The 17717-nt window shown below is 32.9% G+C and overlaps 3 protein-coding genes and 1 pseudogene across 4 annotated transcripts; 3 read left to right on the top strand and 1 right to left on the bottom strand.

The window, feature by feature from the left end:
• The first annotated feature begins 1272 nt into the window (after nucleotides 1–1272).
• LOC124912239 (solute carrier family 35 member F1-like) lies at nucleotides 1273–4420 on the top strand. Its single transcript, XM_047452806.1, has 11 exons — nucleotides 1273–1573; nucleotides 1704–1798; nucleotides 2044–2101; nucleotides 2704–2898; nucleotides 2996–3072; nucleotides 3324–3406; nucleotides 3504–3555; nucleotides 3635–3703; nucleotides 3792–3878; nucleotides 3970–4031; nucleotides 4116–4420. Exons 1-11 carry the CDS (start codon nucleotides 1447–1449, stop codon nucleotides 4213–4215), a joined length of 1005 nt encoding a protein of 334 aa, XP_047308762.1. The 5' UTR covers nucleotides 1273–1446; the 3' UTR covers nucleotides 4216–4420.
• A 706-nt stretch (nucleotides 4421–5126) lies between these two features.
• LOC124911597 (2,3-dimethylmalate lyase) lies at nucleotides 5127–10483 on the top strand. 2 transcript variants are annotated; one of them, XM_047452101.1, is made up of 8 exons: nucleotides 5127–5584; nucleotides 5891–6102; nucleotides 6302–6583; nucleotides 7709–7831; nucleotides 8093–8243; nucleotides 9164–9261; nucleotides 9840–9876; nucleotides 10272–10483. In XM_047452101.1, the coding sequence occupies exons 1-8, from the start codon at nucleotides 5206–5208 to the stop codon at nucleotides 10388–10390; spliced, it is 1401 nt and encodes a 466-aa protein (XP_047308057.1). In that variant the 5' UTR covers nucleotides 5127–5205; the 3' UTR covers nucleotides 10391–10483. The 2 variants fall into 2 exon arrangements, with proteins under 2 accessions (XP_047308057.1, XP_047308056.1); XM_047452100.1 differs by having other exon boundaries at nucleotides 5129–5584; nucleotides 9044–9261.
• A 64-nt stretch (nucleotides 10484–10547) lies between these two features.
• LOC124912834 (clathrin interactor EPSIN 2) lies at nucleotides 10548–14236 on the bottom strand. Its single transcript, XM_047453478.1, has 12 exons — nucleotides 14202–14236; nucleotides 14063–14114; nucleotides 13901–13980; nucleotides 13749–13827; nucleotides 13590–13673; nucleotides 13372–13517; nucleotides 13143–13286; nucleotides 13012–13053; nucleotides 12697–12816; nucleotides 12440–12609; nucleotides 11336–12364; nucleotides 10548–11249 (listed from the first exon to the last, which is right to left on the bottom strand). Exons 1-12 carry the CDS (start codon nucleotides 14234–14236, stop codon nucleotides 10663–10665), a joined length of 2568 nt encoding a protein of 855 aa, XP_047309434.1. The 3' UTR covers nucleotides 10548–10662.
• A 1457-nt stretch (nucleotides 14237–15693) lies between these two features.
• On the top strand, nucleotides 15694–17138 carry LOC124912352 (annotated as a pseudogene).
• Nucleotides 17139–17717: the final 579 nt, after the last annotated feature.

Below are 17717 nucleotides of genomic sequence, written 5' to 3'. Positions count from 1 at the left end.
ATATTTAATTTTTATTTTTATAATATATTTTATTTTAATGAGTTTTACAATAAATTTAAGTTTGAGAATATAAATGAAAATAGACATTTTAAAAGAGGGAATAAGAAATGGGTAGATGTCAAATTTGTTTATTAAATTGTATTTTTTTATAATTAAAATGTGTCAAATTTATTAATTTAATTTAAAATTGAAGAAAATGTTAAACACTTAACTATTTAACTATGTGACACTAAAAGATTAAGTTTGATGTGGATTAAAAATATATATTTATTTTTCTAGATAAATTTGACACATTTTCTAAAATTTTATACATAAATAAGATTTCAAAAATAAATTCGATTATTCCATCAAATTTTGTGTATAAAATTGATATTTCATTCTAAATTTTTTTAGCACAGTGAATTTTGAATTCATAATAATTTTTAAGTCATTAAATATTTTTTTAAAATTTAAATAAAAATTACTTGATTAATATTAAAATAATTATTCATTATCTTTAACCTACTTCCAAAATTTATCACAATTTTTTTTTAAATACTTTTTACAAAGTGGGGACTATTTATTAATCACAAATAATTAGTTGATATAAGTAATTTAGACCATTTAAATAAAATAATTAAAATATCAGTAGTATTTAATATTTAAATTATACCCAATAATCTAGTTATATAATAATAATAATAATGATGCATGTCAAATTAATCCATTATTGGTGGCTAATTTATTGTTTATACTTTTGCAATTTTTACTTTTCTTACGCAAAGAATTGATTTTTTATTTAGAGATTTTTACACGATTTTTTTTTATTTTTTATGTTTGTATAAGTTTTTATTTATTTTCTCATATAACTAGATAATATCCTATTTAAAATCACAACTAATTAGTTTAATTTTTACATATTATTTTGTATTGTTTATAAATATTTTTTATATATAAATATCATTGTGTATTCGTTCAAGCAAGTTGGCCACGTGTAAGTTAAATTAAATATAATATAATACTTTATTCACTTCCTTTCTTTTTTAAGACTAAACTTTTAAAATAAACTAATCTATTTTAAATAAATTAATTCCAAAATAAACATAATTTTATTCCATAAATAAAGCAACCGCACGAGAAAAAAAAAGTGAAAATATACCGTTGGATGGAACTGGCGGTGGGGTGAGTTGTGTTTTTTTGTTCTAAAAGTAAAAAGATTGAGAATTTTTCAAATAAAACGATATTTATTTATAAAGTAATGAATAGTAATAGTATACAAAGAATTCTGAAATCTCATAAGATGTTGTTCAGTTCCGCATATGGCTCTGTTGAATGTGATCTTTTCTCCCCAAAAAATCGGAATTTCAGATACAATTAAAGAGCGGATCTTCTTCTCTACTCAAATTCTCTCTTACCCATCACTCTTTTTCAATCGTTTAAGCTTAATTTACAGAGAAAGGAAGAATCATGACTATAATCGAGACATCTAAAAGATTCTGGACGAAGAAGACATTGTTGGGTCTTGGATTGGGACAGTTTCTTTCCCTTTTGATTACTTCTACTGGGTTTTCTTCATCAGAACTTGCTAGAAGAGGTATTAAGGAGAAACCCTCAAATTAGTTTCAGTTCTTTGATGATTTTACTTGGGATTTGTTTAGGATTTGATAGAAGGATAGATAGATAGATACCCATTTGTTTGTTTCTTATTGGTTTTGTTCTTATAGGAATTGATGCTCCAACTTCACAGTCTTTTCTGAATTATGTGCTTTTGGCGATTGTTTATGGTAGCATCTTGTTATACAGAAGGAAAGCTCTTAAGGTTCGTGATTAGCATTTGAATTCGTGGTGATAGTTGAGTGTAATTGGGATTTTCATGACAGGTTTCTGAACTTTTTATGCTTTTTTGAAAATCAATTTGAGAAAAGTTTAATTCTACAGGTTGAAAGCTGCTGATGATTTGAATGCTTCTTCATAATTGTTTTGATTTTATTGTCTAGTGAAATTCTGTTTGGAGATTTTATTGTTTTTTTCTTGGGGAAAATCTTGACATTTTGATTTCTGCAGACAAGATGGTATTACTATATTTTGCTTGGTTTGGTGGATGTAGAAGCCAATTTCCTTGGTATGTATGCATGTCTTCCTTATTCATAATTCTTTTACGGTATTACGAATAATTCATTTAATGGGTTAAGGTTTAGCCCCTCCCCTGAATCTTGATCTTGGTGCATTGAGGCCTTGTTCCTGAACCCATACAATGATTCAACTAATTCTTGTATCTCTTGTATGGGTGATTGAGGTCTTGTTTGATCTAGGGATATTTGAATAACCAATTGGTTATTTCAACATAACCTTATTTGATGCAAGTTATTGAATATCGTCTTATTTAATGTCTTTTTCATAGATCCATGATACTGCGAAGATCGCATGCACCATGGGAAAAACAAAAACAATGAGATTATAATATGTACAGTAATAAATAACCTGTAAATCCTTGTCAACACCAAGTGAAACAGCTAAATAAAAAACCCTCAAGGAGCAACAATATAAGAAAACTCAAAACATAATGAAAAAAATTACTAAAAAAAGAAATGATGTGATTTGATGAGTCGATTTGTTATTGTACAGTGGGTTATTTGAAATTAATCTCAAATAACCCATATCAAACAAGGCCTGAGTTTTCAGTTTATTAATTCTTGGCTGACCCTGATAATATGTTGAACACAGTGGTGAAGGCATATCAGTACACCTCGATAACAAGCATTATGCTGTTGGATTGTTGGACAATTCCTTGTGTCATACTTCTTACCTGGTTTTTCTTGAAGACATCATACAAATGGAGGAAATTTGTTGGTGTTGCCGTCTGTGTGGCTGGTCTTGTCATGGTCATTTTTTCCGATGTCCACGCCACTGACCACTCAGGTAATCAATTTGTTTATCATTTTCCCAATTTCTTTGTCTACGAAAGTTGTTTTCGTGAAATTTAACTTTTCCTTTTCTGTTGTTTGGGTGCATTTAGGGGGGAACAACCCAATTAAGGGAGACATGCTTGTAATTGCTGGTGCTACACTTTATGCAATCACTAATGTCAGTGAGGTAAGTGTAGTCGAACAATCTCGAATCTTTATTAAGTTATTCTTCGAAGAATGGTGACGGGGTGTCACGTTTGTATTTAGTTGTTTCAACAACTTTTCATTGTTTCTGGTATAAAATGTGTTTGGAAATGAAAACTTGCTTCAAAGATGTTGATTTAAAGTAAAAACAAATAATTTCTTAGTGATTTACTCATGTACCCTATCGCCAATTATAATGACTTTCTTTATTATGTTGTACTTTGATCTATGTAGGAGTTCTTTGTGAAGAAAACAGACAGAATCGAATTGATGGCAATGTTGGGACTTTTTGGTGCTATTATCAGTGCTTGTCAAGTGTATCCATTTTAACTATGTTAACATCAATTTTCCCCTTTTACATTTACTCTTTACATTACATTCCTACGATTTGTAGTCTTTTAACATTCTCTCCAGAGGCATACTCGAGCGTAACGAGCTCAAATCTATCCATTGGTCAACTGGTGCAGTGAGTACCTTTGTGCACTCCTGGATTTCAAATACTTTTTTTCCTCTGAATATGACTTTAACATGTTTGATGATTCCAGGTGATTCCATTCATTGGATTTTCGCTGGCAATGTTTATGTTTTACTCGTTTGTTCCCATATTATTAAAGGTGTGCATGTAAAATCAAGCATAGCCATTGATCTTTTTATTTTTTCATCAAGAAGAGTTTTTTTTTTTAAATTCTGTTTTGGTTTCAGAACAATGGATCGACGATGCTTAATCTTTCTTTACTGACATCAGATATGTGGACTGTTTTGATTCGCATATTTGCATACCATCAAAAGGTATGGATAGCTAGAACTATAAGAGTATTGATATCTCTACTTGTTAAGATCTTTTGGATTGATCTAGTGTGTTTATATTGTTTCGGTCAAGGTTGATTGGATCTATTTCATTGCCTTTGCGGCTGTGGCCATTGGGCTTGTGGTGTACTCCGGGTAGGATTTTTACTTTCGCCATCATTTTGTTTGTTAGTTGTATTATCTATTTATAAGCTTGTTACATGTGTTTTTTTTTATTAGTGGTGACAAAGAAGATGAAAACCCCGGTGATGATACTAATATAGAGAATGAAATAATGAAATGTCGGGATGTTGAAGATGGAATGAGAAGCTCGAGATAAGCAACTTTGGATGATAGTTTCTCCATGACGATAAAATAGTTTTTAGTTCTCTTTTTTTTTGATATGTTTAGATTTTGAGTTGTGTTTTATTTTCAATTTAGTTCTTAATTTGTTTATTTCTCTTAGCCTTTTAGATCTTAGCTTATAGTTATAATCATATATTTTATACTATACAATAATATATATAATATAAAATTTATTAATTTGTGTGAAGTCGAAGAAAACTTAATCTCAGCATGAGCCTACTTATGATATTTTTTTTTAGGGTTGATATACTAATAAAAAAGTAAAATAAATTTTATTGGTATAAAATAATGATTTATTAGCTGGGTTTTAAGAGTGCATTTACTATCCCATTCTATTTTTACCTACTCAAATTTTAAATTTTATTCATTTAAATTTTTCTTCCAAACGAAATAACACATGGCATATTACACTTTACAAATAGTAATGATAAATGTCTATTTTTACAAAATCAAACAACATATAAATTATCGTAAATTATTCTTACATCGTTCAATAATAGATTTTCATAATTTTTGAATAGTCAACACAATATTTAATTTTTTTTGAATTTTCTCTAATAAAAAATTATTTTAGTTACCAAAATCACATTCGACACGTCTCAAAAATACTATATTTTTAAAAAATATGAATAAAACGTTTATAAATATTATTTTATTTACCAACTTAATAAAAAATTATACATTTGAAAAATATAAGTTAGGTTGATATAAGAAAATACTTAAATAATTAAAATTGTAATATACATAATTTAAATTTAAAGTTCGAACTAATTTTTTTATTTTTATTTTTATTTTGCATGTATTTTTTATATTATATTCTAAGATATATATTTATTTAAATATATATTCGGACTGATACAAATATCATCCGTTGGAAAAACCGCCGAAACCGTGGGCCGATAATAATTGTCCTTCCTTTCCTTGTACCATCCAACAGTGGACTGTCGGAGTCGAGAAAGCGAACATGAAGCTATCAGTACTATCAACGACCGCAAGAGGATCTGTCATCGTCTCTTCACTAAATGATGGGGATCTCCTTCGTCCATCAAAGATTCCAAATTACAGAACTTGCTCAATTTTGGAACGACGATCCATTCCTTTGCTCAATGTGTCAGCTCTCAAATCGGCAATCAAACCCGGCAAGCGTCTTTACCCAACTAAACATGTCTTTCAACCTATCTTAGCCAGCTATAGTATCGATAAATCAACTCAATTTGATTCTCCTGCTAAGGCATTGCGGCGAATTCTTGAATCTCCTGGTATTCATCAAGGTCCTGCTTGTTTCGATGCTCTCAGTGCAAAACTTGTTGAGCAAGCTGGATTTGATTTCTGCTTCACTACTGGTATTATTCTTATTCATGAATAGTTACTTCTGAAGAGTGAGTGCATAATGTTGATGAATTAGATTTCACAATATGATTATAGGCCTGGTTAGTTTACTAAGTTGGGATACATATTTGGTTGATAAATGGGAGTTGAAACTTGGGATTTTTTGGGGAATTAAAAAATTCAAAGCGATTCCCTCTTGGTCTCTTAAACCCGAGTCTTACCACTGGGCTATCTGGGTGGTGTGAAACTTGGGATTTTGTTGCTAGTTGATTTGAGATTTTCATAAATTTAGCCCTAACTTATATATAATGTTTGGTTAGGATTTGGAATATCAGCTTCAAGATTGGCCTTGCCAGATACTGGATTTGTTTCTTATGGGGAGATGTTGGATCAAGGGAGTCAAATTACACAAGCTGTGTCCATTCCTATCATAGGTGATGGTGATAATGGATATGGTAACGCCATGAATGTTAAGAGAACAGTCAAAGGATTTATAAAAGCGGGTTTTGCTGGCATTATTCTCGAGGATCAGGTTTGTTTCAAGATGAAGTAGTTGTTATTTTTTTTTTCATTAGAATAAAAAGAAGAAGAACAAGGGAAGAAACAGGGCACGAAGAAGGCTAGATTCTCATCACGTAGATACTGTTGGACTATTATTGTTTAGTATGATTATTGGGTTTATTGGTCTTCTGCAATTTGAATTATTATTTCTTGAATTTTTTGTATGTAAGGTGTCTCCCAAAGCATGCGGTCACACACAAGGAAGAACTGTAGTGTCTAGAGCGGAAGCAGTGATGAGGATTAAAGCTGCTGTTGATGCTCGAAGGGAGAGTGGCTCTGACATTGTTATTGTGGCAAGAACAGATTCCCGTCAAGCAATATCATTTGAGGAATCACTATGGAGATCACGGGCATTTGCCGATGCAGGAGCAGATGTTCTTTTCATTGATGCACTTGCTTCAAGGGAGGAAATGCAAGCATTTTGTGAAGTTTCTCCACTAGTTCCAAAAATGGTAAGTGAAAATTGGCTCGGCTTGATGATGTGTGTAGAATGGTTCAAAACCATGTTCTTTTCCTTATCATTTATGAACTGAAATTATCTTCCTTGTATATGGCCAACAGGGAGTATCAACATGTTAATAATTAACTCAATCAAATAGGAAATATTTTTATCATTAAATCTTGGATTTTTTCCATGGTTTTATTTTTTATTGTAGCAATTACGGATCATATGTGAAACAAGATAGTTCATGTATGATGATTAAAAAGGTCTATTAGTGATTCAGTAATTCATTAGGAACTTGACAACTTGTAATTGTAATGGACATAGGCCTTGATGGGACGGACTTATCCCATTAGCAGAATTCTAGTTAGTTAGATATTGTTAGCTTTATTATAAATAGAGGAATAGTTAGGGTAATAAGTATCAGATGTTATCTGTTGAAAGACAAAACTAATCTTCCTCTAGCTTAGGCTATTCCTTTCTCATCTATAATATTCTCTTTTCTCTTATAAACCCTAGATCTGCTGCAGAACTATTATTCTTTTGACAGGTGGTAAGTTGATTCTAGCCTTAACACTACAAAAGGAACCTAGTCGTTTTAGTTTCAACTGAAAGATATATGAATTCCAGATATAGGAGCATTTTCATGCTTCAAGAAGAAGTCTATGCTTCAAACTGTGATAAGGTATTGTGGACTTTTTGACTAGCTAGCAGCCAGATCTTGTAGTCTCTATTACCTTTATATTGGAGTCATCTAGTCCAAGTCTGCAGTAAGAAAACCCTGCATTACTAACAATTTGCTACTTGAGTAGCAACTGCTATAATTCAGGGCCTGCAAACGCAGGTGTCTTGTTTGAGGATAGTATCCTTCTTCCCAAGGTCGTTTAGGCAGCCGTGGGACGTGGGTGGGTGATGGCAAGAAAATTTGGTGATATAATCATACCTAAGTTCTTATGCATATATGTGACACATAGTGTACTGTCATGTATTCATTTCAGGGAATATGGTTATTCTTTGTTGTATGTATCCAATATTTTTTGTGAACTTAAGATGTATCATCTTTTTTCATAATGACTACCACACTGACAATGCATAATACTACACCTTATTCACAATTAGATATCTTCTTTTGTAGGCAAACATGCTTGAAGGAGGAGGAAAGACACCGATACTGGCTCCTATGGAACTTGATGGTATTGGATATAAACTGGTAGTTTACCCTCTTTCCTTGGTGGGCGTTTCAATCCAAGCAATGCAGGTCTAACATCTCTTCTTACATGGTAGTTTAACTTATAAAATTTTATGTCAGGTTATCCTTGCATGTGCATTGTCGACTTTCAAAAGTTATTTATTAAGGGTTATTTCAGCAAATCAACATTTAACTATCAGTAGGGATAACATGAACAACAATTTCTACTGAATATTTTTCTTTGTCAATACTGCTTTGCATTCTTCTATTTGTCTCCTGATACTTGATTATGGATATTATTGCTCACAAGTTGGTGATTTTTGTGTGCAGGATGCTCTGAAGGCAATCAAAGGAGGACGTATACCTCCTCCTGCTGACATGCCTTCCTTTGAGGAGATGAAGGAGATATTAGGATTCAATGCCTACTACAAGGAAGAGAAACGATATGTCACTGACATTGGCCCACTTTCTCCTCAAATAGGTACATATAGATTGCATTAGATTATTCCAATTCATTCAAAATTACTACCATTTTATTGGATGTTCGTGTTAATTGGGTAAATGCCTGATTCCTTGTTTGAGTGTTTTACATGTTAGGTCAGTATAGTTCTTTCTTTTCCCCACAATTATTTTAAGACTTAGAGACAATCAGGCCCGGCCCGGGAGTAAAGCAAGCTAGGAATATTATTCTAATTTTTCTTTAAAAATGGAAAGAGAAATTAGCCCCCAAACCCCCCAAAAAAGAGAATGCTTAGGGCAGCCCAATTATCGGGTCCTGCCCGAGACAATAAGCCGATGGTTGGTTCATGCAGAATTGGAACTTGGGGTCCAGTTCTAAATACTTTGTTTGTTTGATGACTTAAAATAAGGAATTGTAATTGTAATTATAACTATTACAATGGAATTGATTGTATATAATTTTTTAAGTTACAATTTCATCGTTTCCACTTTGGAATAGCAATTCATGATTTCTCCAAACATAAAAATTGAATTATAATTGAATTTCAATTCTTATATAATTGGAATTATAGTTATAATTTCAGTTACCCACATCAAAACATTGCCTAAAAGTTATCTTCCTTGTTGATGCCATGCTTAGGTCATAAATTTTCTTATGTATGGTTAATTGTTGGTTTTGCAAATAGCATATTCTGGTTTCTGTTAGTGTTCATTATATTTATTTTTTTGAGAAAGATATGTTATCTTAATGCATCACCAAATATTTTGAGTAGTTTTTCCCCCTTCTACCAAGCTTTCCTGAGAAGTGCCGTTATTTATCAGTGAGCAGTGATGAATACAATGTTGGGAGAGCCGAAGACAATGCTGAGGAAAAAGATGGAAGTATAGAAGAGCCGGTTATTGAAGTGCTAATTCCTGATGTTTACAATGAATATGATGCAGATGGTTCACGAGCTCCATTATCTGGGATCTGGTCTAGAACTTTGAGAGTAAAGATTACAGGACGTGATGGCTCTGAAAAGCTTGATATCCGAATTCCAGTAAGTTGATTATCCCCCAATTGGAAACACTTATTGTTTCTATTTCTGGATCTGTTTGACACAAAAAAACATAAATAAGTTTCTGAATCTGTCTCAAACTAAATAAATTTAGTTCCCAAACTTTTCTTTATGTGAAAACGGATCCCTATATAAAATAGTAAGTGTTTCCCAAGAATATGTATAAAGTCATACGAAAGACTAATGCATTAGTTATATATGTTTACTGGTATGATAAAAACAATGCGTTAACAAGAGTTGGGACTATTTACTAAAATGACACACTTTACATGCTTCTTGAAGTTGTCAGTATATTTTGGTAATACCAATTGATTTCATGATGTCTATCAACTTAGGTTTCGGCAGAAGTTGGGGCAGAATCAATATTGTACAGCTAGTTTATGGTTATAATTGTTAAGGGAGAAATAATTTGGTTTTCTACTCTACTACATCTGCATGCGCATACAAACAAACATTTGTATTCATTCGAGATGGAAATAAATATACATTCCTAATACATCTAAATCTTTTCCACTGAAACAAAGCAATTAGTTCTCTGACATATATGGCTTCTTTCACAGGCTGGATTTTTGGATGGACTTACAAACATCGTTCCAGGTACATTTTTTTGCTATTATGATAAAACAGAAACTGAGCCTATTTGGAAACTGCCATATGCACAATCTCACAATCACAGTCACATTGGATAATTGCCAAAGTGAAATCGAAAGTGAATTTATTTTTCTTGGTTTGGTATAAGATTGTTTTCTACATCATGATCCAATATTTTGTAATCATCATCATGATTATAGTGTAATTTTTTGTTTCATTTGGTATAAAAATCAAGATCCAGACTATTTTTTATATCACAATCTAGATTATTTTATAGTGATTGTGATTTTTGAAAAACATAACAATTGTAGATTTTTCTGGATCATGATTCCAAATAGGCTTACTATCGATTTAAATAGCCAAAAAAAGAAGGAAATTTACAATGTCCATCTTGTGTGCAGCATTGGGAGGCGTTAACATTAAAGCAATGTTGAATGATGCTTCTTTAGAGGTAGGAGGCAAGGCGATTTTGGATTTCAAAGATACAATGGGTGATAGGATTCAGGTATTTCTGGAGTGACTATTATTAGATGATGCCTTCAACTTACATGTTGAACTGGGATTCCAGAATTTTGATGCAAAGAATGTTGTTAACATTATACAATGGGATGACCATGAAAGAATCATGAAAAATAAAAATGAGATTGATCAAAATCCAACATAACCCGTAGGCTCAGATGGGCATGGCTAGGAATAGCTGAAGCTCGCTAAAAAACGAGCAGCAACTGATATTACATGTTCATCATCATAGTTAAATCCATTTTCCAGTAAATATTAACAAAAACACGGATTTCATTGGTAACCACCACCACCGTAAGGTTGTTGAGGCATGTAGCCACCAGAACCCATAGTGGGATTATTATTATTATTGTTATTATTATTATTATTATATCCACCAGGCATTGTAGTTCTAGGAAGGAACCCAGTTGGTTGCATATGAGGTCCTTGCCCCATACCCATATTCATTCCCATACCCATATTCATAGGTGCATTCATCCCCATCCCCATATTCATAGGTGCATTCATCCCCATCCCCATATTCATAGGTGCATTCATCCCCATCCCCATGCCCCCCATATGAGACATAGGTTGATTCATTCCTCCATAACCATCCATACCCATACCTGGTCTGACCCCCATTCCCGGTCTGGCCACCATCCCCATACCCATGCCTGAACCCGAACCCGAACCCATCATGGGGCTTGATTGAGGCATAAGACCATTCGCACCAGCTCGTCCCATTCCAGAACCAGTTCCCATGGCTTTCCCCATGGTTACGGTTGTCGTCACATTTGTTGTCGTGGGCTTCTCCATCCTTTTCTCCTTCCGATTCATAGCCGCAAAATCAATTCCAATATCAGATAGTGGATTTGTTTTAGCTGCTTTCAGAAAAAAAAAAGAATCATGTGAGATGATGCAAGACGATGAAGAGATAGAGAGAAATGAAATGCTTTCAAGGACTCACGTCCGGATATGTTCAAGTTGACCAAACCCCGGCTAAGTGTATCAGCCCAAACTGTAGACTTTGTTTCAAAGTCCTTCACAGGTTGTTGTGTTGGAGGAGCTACTATTTGTGTAAGATTCCCAAACTGCATTGATGATGATTGGCTAGTTGGTGATTGTTGAAAACCAGCATTCGGAGCTTGTAAACTTCCCGACTGTTGAGTATTACCATAATAATTATTATGTAATTGAACAGGCGGCTGCTGCTGCCCACCTGGAGGGGCAAAACCAGTGTATAAACCATGTTGAACATTCTGAGCTGGGAAACCAGGATGACTAGATTGATTACGATCATTAAATCCTGACATAAACATAGGCTGACTAAAACCTTGACTTTCTGTAACTTGTCCGCCTTCGGCAGGGTAACCTGCCATTGATGCGGGTTGACAATCCTGTGAATGAAAACCGGGAATAGAATTGGACTGGGGGAACCCTGCTCCAGATAATGGGAGAATATCTGCTAAAATATCTGTATCCTGGTTAGAACTAGAAATATCTTGATGTAAGAACTGTGAGTCATTGTGAACATTAGATGCTGCTGATGCATAAGATAAGTTGGAAAAAGAGTTCTTCTTGGGTGTTTCAGAATTCTGGTTAGTACTGGAAGGGGAGTTTATTTCTGTAGATGGAGGAGGAAGAGCTTTGAAAGGACCATCACCAAATGGATCATCATAAGGCTGCTGCAGCACAAATGGACTAAACCAGTTTAGTCCTTGATATAGCTTCTTTTTGGAAAGCCTTTCTATTTTTAGATCTGAATCCAGATTCAGATGAAAACTGCCATAGATATGATCATAATTTAGAATAAAAATGTAAACCTGATTAGTGTGAGTAGATGGTGACTTTGATGAGTCTAGAAATGCAGAATTTGACGATGAATCAACTTCATAGGCTGTAGATGGGACCACTGCTAATGCATTAGATGAAAACACATCCGACAAGGAGCCCAGAAAATCCATTTCAGCCCCATTTGAGGATGCGGCAGGGGTACCTAAAAAAGGTAGTCGAGATAGAAAAGTAAGAACATAACAGCCAGCACATAACTGGAAGTATGTTTCTTACTTACCAGGATCTACTGAACCATGACGATCATCACCATTTCTATCTCCATCTGGATCTGAAAAAGCTAGAGAAGCAGAAATAGGGGCAGGGACAGACGATGATCGCGTCACAGGCACATGTTCACTTACTCTAGGACTAGCTGTTCTATTAGAAATAGACACTCGTTCTTCACCCCTTCAAAGATTGAATTATAATAATATTCTCCGATCAGAAACCGAATTATGTAGGTCAAATTACCAAAATACCGTTACTATTATTTACCTTTCACTGTGAACAGGGCTTTGTACTTCACCCATAGCTTCCTCATAACTTGGTGGAGCACTAAGGTTTTGCTCAGAATACATTCGATCAAGTCTCCTATCAGAAAAGGAAAGAACAAAGAGTAAAATAATTTATCCGAATCTAAAGAAGTAGTAGACTCTGTATTATCAAAGTATTACATCTCCTTTATATTGAAGATGAAGAAGAAAGTAACTGCTAGAAACAAATTAGCAGTTTTAATATAAAAAATGATTTAACTTCAATGCTTGTAGATTCGTTCCAGTTAACTTTATTGTTCTACATAATTGCATGTACCTTCCTTCATGAGAATGATCATCAGCTTTGGCACCACTTCCTCTGTGTACAGAAGTTAGTAACTGAGGTTACTATAGTAAAATGTTAAAATGGTAGTTTGATTTTAACTATTTTATTACCCCATTCCTCACCTTGCTGAATACTGACCATCATCTTCATAGCTTCTTCTCCCACGATAATCATCAGAATCTGCATAACGTCCATATCGATCACCATCATCGCCATATCCTCCGTTTCCTGACCTATATACATTTCCCAATGACGAGCTCCGCAACCTATGTATTTACCCAAGTGGGTTAATCACTGATTTTTAAAATAGTTTGGATTAATTAATCTGATTGGTTCAGAAATTACACTTACTTGTCTCTGTTAGAAGCTGCTTTTTGCCGTGCTTCTTGTATTCTCTCTTTATCATTGACCAATACGACGAGGGACTGAGATTTCTTCCTTACGTTGTTTCCCTGGTCCCTTCCGCTTGAATCGACGTATTGAAAGTCTGACAATGTCTAACAAATGGAAACATTTGAATTTTGAAAAATCCTAAAAAATGTAGGAAAAAATAAGAGAATAGTAATTACAGATAGCTGATGAACATGTTCTTTGATCTCATCAACAACCCGGTCTATGCCATGGGCTATTAAATATTCCAGAACAGTCAACGCCTGAAAAACAAAACAATAAATATTACGACAAGAGAATCCAGATAAGGTCTTAGATTTTGTTATATATAAACAAACCTTGTAAACATGACGCCAGTTCTTGCCGGTGTCATTGACTCGTTTCCAGATTACTGACATGATAATGTTGTACTCGTGACTGAAAATAAGAAATCTTTGTCATGTTTTTTCGATGATAATATGTAAATCATAATTGAAGAGATTGAGCTTACTAGTTTCTGCTAGCCTGTGCAATATCAGCTAGAAGTAACCCATGAGGACCCCAAGGTTCATTGCTAGTAGCATCAAGAACCTGAAATTTACCCATATGGATCGATAATTCTTCGATATATTTGACACTATTATTGGAAAACATGTTAAAAGTTGAAACCTACCTTCTGTTCTATACCAGGAACTTTAAGGACCTTCTTGTTAACCTCTCTTTTGCTGCATTTTTATGATTATAATAGAAAGTAAAAGAAGTTAAAATATTTAGTATTGTTTGATTAGATCAAACAATAATGTTAAGCTTACATGTCTCGAAACGTTTGATCAAACGCCTTCTTCATGTTAGTTTGGTGCGGAAATGGATTGAATTCAATGAAAATGAAGAATGAAGGAGGCAGGATCTGATCAATTCAAAGATCTATGTTCTTGTTCTGGGGGTAGACAGACAGACAGACAAGGGAGAGATGGAATGAATGGAGAAGAAGATGCGAAAATTGCGAAATGCCCCTAAAAAACATTCCCATGAAGATGCAAATTTAGGTGGAATAGAAATAACAATGAGATGAGAAAATTAAAGAAATTTGTTTTTTTCTAACTAAAATGTCGGAGTCAAGATCAGTTGAAGGGCAGCCAGTAAATTAATGCCACCAGTTAATTAAGATAACAAAAAAAAATTAATGAAAATTATTTTGTGAAAAATAACATATTTATCTATTTATCTGATCAAATAGAGTTAAATCCAGTTATATACTTGAAGAAATTTTGTCACCAATTTAAATATCCGAATTAATATAAATTCAATTTTCATATTCTAAATATTCGAATTAAATTCTTATTCTAAACATTGAAGATCAATACCTAAAAATCTAAGAGATGGTTTCTTCGAATTAGGATGGTTCGTCGAAAACAATTGGTTTTTTTCCGACTAGATCTTTTCTTTTTTATTTCGACCCATTAATATTTTCAAAACTGAATTAGTGAGTAGATAACAATTTTTTATTTTATTCCACTAATTATGTAGGCACTAATAAAGTTGTTCTCCTTAATTAATTAATTTTTTTTAAGAGAGTTTGAAATTTTTATTACTAATTAAAAATATTATAAAAGAAAAATATCACTAATCATTTATTCACGTTTAATAATTAATTATATTTTAACACAATGAAAATAATATTTTAAAAAAATATCACATTATTTAAAGTAATAATAATATTTATACTATGAATACAATTCAAAATTATATATTATTTTTAAATTTAATAGTTTTAAATTTACCCGTAAATTAATAATCTGAATTGTTATAATAACATATGTTTGGTGTTTGCGAAAACACAAATCATTTGCGAAAAAATATATATATTTACTCAATTTTTTTTTTTTTTATAAATGATTTAAAGATTCAAGAACCTGTAACATTAAACTAAGATTTTTTTTAATATTTTATTTGTGACCGATATCCCATTAGTTAATTCAACTTAAAAAAGAAAAAATATCAAAGTTTGAATTATCATAAATTTTAGGTCATGACTTTGGATTAGTTGTTAAAGTTAAATATGTGATTTATATAAGTTTATTTATTTATTTATTATAATATGGAGAGTTTTTGAGAAAAAAATATGAATTACTTAGGCCATGACGTATAAGTATCCATGACTTAGGCCATGACATATTTTCAGCGACTATTACTCTTTCCATTTCTATTCAACAATATCACCATTCTCAGCTGATAAATACTCCACTGATCTGCCTTCTTCGTTTCAAATTCCAATTCTAATTCTAATTTCAATTCCAATCACAAACTCAGATAGAAATGACGAAACTAGTTGGGAGAATTAAGTTAGGTTCACAAGGCCTTGAAGTATCTCAGCAAGGTCTAGGATGCATGGGAATGTCTGAAAACTACTGATCAAGCTTATTCATCACGCAATTCACACTGGAGTCACCTTCCTCGACACCTCCGATATTTACGGTCCTCACACTAATGAAATCCTACTCGGCAAGGTATTATATATATAACATTCTCATGTTCTATGTCAATCTGATTTTGAGCATATGGGTATTCTGATTTCAGTCTCTAAAGAGTTCATGTATAAGAGAGAAAGTAGAATTGGCAACAAAATTTGGTGCCCATGTTGCAGATGGTAAGATAGAGATCAAGGGAGATCCAGCCTTTGTGCGGAATGCTTGTGAAGCGAGCTTGAAGAGGCTTGAAATCGATTGCATTGATCTGTATTATCAGCATCGTATTGACACTCGCATTCCTATTGAAATCACTGTTCGTATTCATCCTTTCTTGTTATTGTTTTTGAATTCTGAAATCTGAAATGAGATTGAATTGACAGATGGGAGAATTGAAGAAGTTGGTGGAAGAAGGGAAGATTAAGTATGTAGGTTTGTCTGAGGCATCAGCTTCGACGATTAGAAGAGCTCATGCAGTTCATCCAATCTCGGCTATACAGCTTGAATGGTCTTTGTGGACAAGAGATGTCGAGGAAGATATCATTCCAACTTGCAGGTAGTTCTATCGATGGATAAGATTGATCAAACATTTTGATTATACTAGTTTTGCTTCATCTGTTTCTTAGTGTGAATTGTTCCTCTCACAGAGAGCTCGGAATTGGGATTGTTGCTTACAGCCCATTGGGAAGAGGTTTCTTTTCATCAGGTCCAAAGATTGTTGATCATTTTGAAACTCATGATTTCAGAAAGGTTTGTACACAATATTTCTTCTTCTTTGATTGATTTTGTTTGGTTTTGGATAGTAAAATTCTATGTATAATGATAATTGCAGTACCTACCAAGGTTTCAACCTGAGAATTTGAAACACAATAAGGTTGTGTTTGATCGGGTTAATGAAATAGCGATGAGAAAGGGGTGCACGCCTGGTCAGTTGGCATTGGCATGGGTTCATCACCAAGGTAATGATGTTTGTCCTATTCCAGGGACAACCAAGATTGATAACTTCAATGAGAACATTGGAGCTCTCGAGGTGAAGCTAACGAATGAAGAGATGGCTGAGCTCGAAGCTATCGCGTCGGGAGATGCTGTCAAGGGTGAAAGATATGGTAGCGATATTGCACGTTTTTCTTGGAATTACTCCGATACTCCTCCACTCCTCTCCTCTTTGAATGCTTGAAAATTGGTATAACTTCTTGTTGAATATATATATGAACAACTTTAGATATACAAATAATGTTCATATTGGAATAATAATGTGTATCACTTCATGTACCTTTTTCAAATAATCATGTGTATCACTAAGACACTTTAAATTTGAATTGAAATATATTATTGTCCGTTACTAACATACAGATTTGAGTAAACTATCTCAATTATTTCTTTATGAACTATATAGTGGTAAAAAAATCACTTCAATTAACCTATTTATTTTATGCGTATCATTTATGATATAGTAGGGAGAGGATTTGTTGTTTTTAAATTAAGAAGAACTAGTATGACACCTCACATGCATAACACTTTGTTTTCATCTAAAACGTTTCTAGTGGAAATCGAACATATGACATTTTGATCTCTTAAGTTTAATTGTTTTTTTCTTAAGAATCCACAGTTTCAATAGTCTATTGGTCTATTGGGTAACACGTTTGTATTCTTTTTTATTTTTTTATTTTTATGTAATGATTTGTCATTTTGTTTAAACGATTTTTATCATATTTTAGCGACACTTAAACGATACTTATCATTTTTTTTATATTCATGGACCATTTTTAAAAAATCAATATTTTTTTATTAAACAATAAAACACTAATCAAACATTAAAAACTCATAAAAATAATTTATTTAAGTTAAAAAACTAATCAAACA

This window comes from Impatiens glandulifera, chromosome 8 (genome assembly GCF_907164915.1).
Source record: "Impatiens glandulifera chromosome 8, dImpGla2.1, whole genome shotgun sequence".
Taxonomy (NCBI): domain Eukaryota; kingdom Viridiplantae; phylum Streptophyta; class Magnoliopsida; order Ericales; family Balsaminaceae; genus Impatiens; species Impatiens glandulifera.
This window is presented reverse-complemented; position numbering and strand designations above follow the sequence as displayed.

Coding starts and splice junctions, on each gene's coding strand:
- LOC124912239 (XM_047452806.1), top strand. CDS start 1,447: ATGACTATAATCGAGACATCTAAAAGATTCTGGACGAAGAAGACATTG. Junction 3,556..3,634: donor TCCATTGGTCAACTGGTGCA/GTGAGTACCTTT, acceptor TGATGATTCCAG/GTGATTCCATTCATTGGATT. Junction 3,879..3,969: donor TATTTGCATACCATCAAAAG/GTATGGATAGCT, acceptor GTTTCGGTCAAG/GTTGATTGGATCTATTTCAT.
- LOC124911597 (XM_047452100.1), top strand. CDS start 5,206: ATGAAGCTATCAGTACTATCAACGACCGCAAGAGGATCTGTCATCGTC. Junction 5,585..5,890: donor TGATTTCTGCTTCACTACTG/GTATTATTCTTA, acceptor ATGTTTGGTTAG/GATTTGGAATATCAGCTTCA. Junction 7,832..8,092: donor TTTCAATCCAAGCAATGCAG/GTCTAACATCTC, acceptor TTTTGTGTGCAG/GATGCTCTGAAGGCAATCAA.
- LOC124912834 (XM_047453478.1), bottom strand. CDS start 14,236: ATGAAGAAGGCGTTTGATCAAACGTTTCGAGACAT. Junction 13,054..13,142: donor GATGGTCAGTATTCAGCAAG/GTGAGGAATGGG, acceptor TTCTGTACACAG/AGGAAGTGGTGCCAAAGCTG. Junction 12,365..12,439: donor TCATGGTTCAGTAGATCCTG/GTAAGTAAGAAA, acceptor TACCTTTTTTAG/GTACCCCTGCCGCATCCTCA.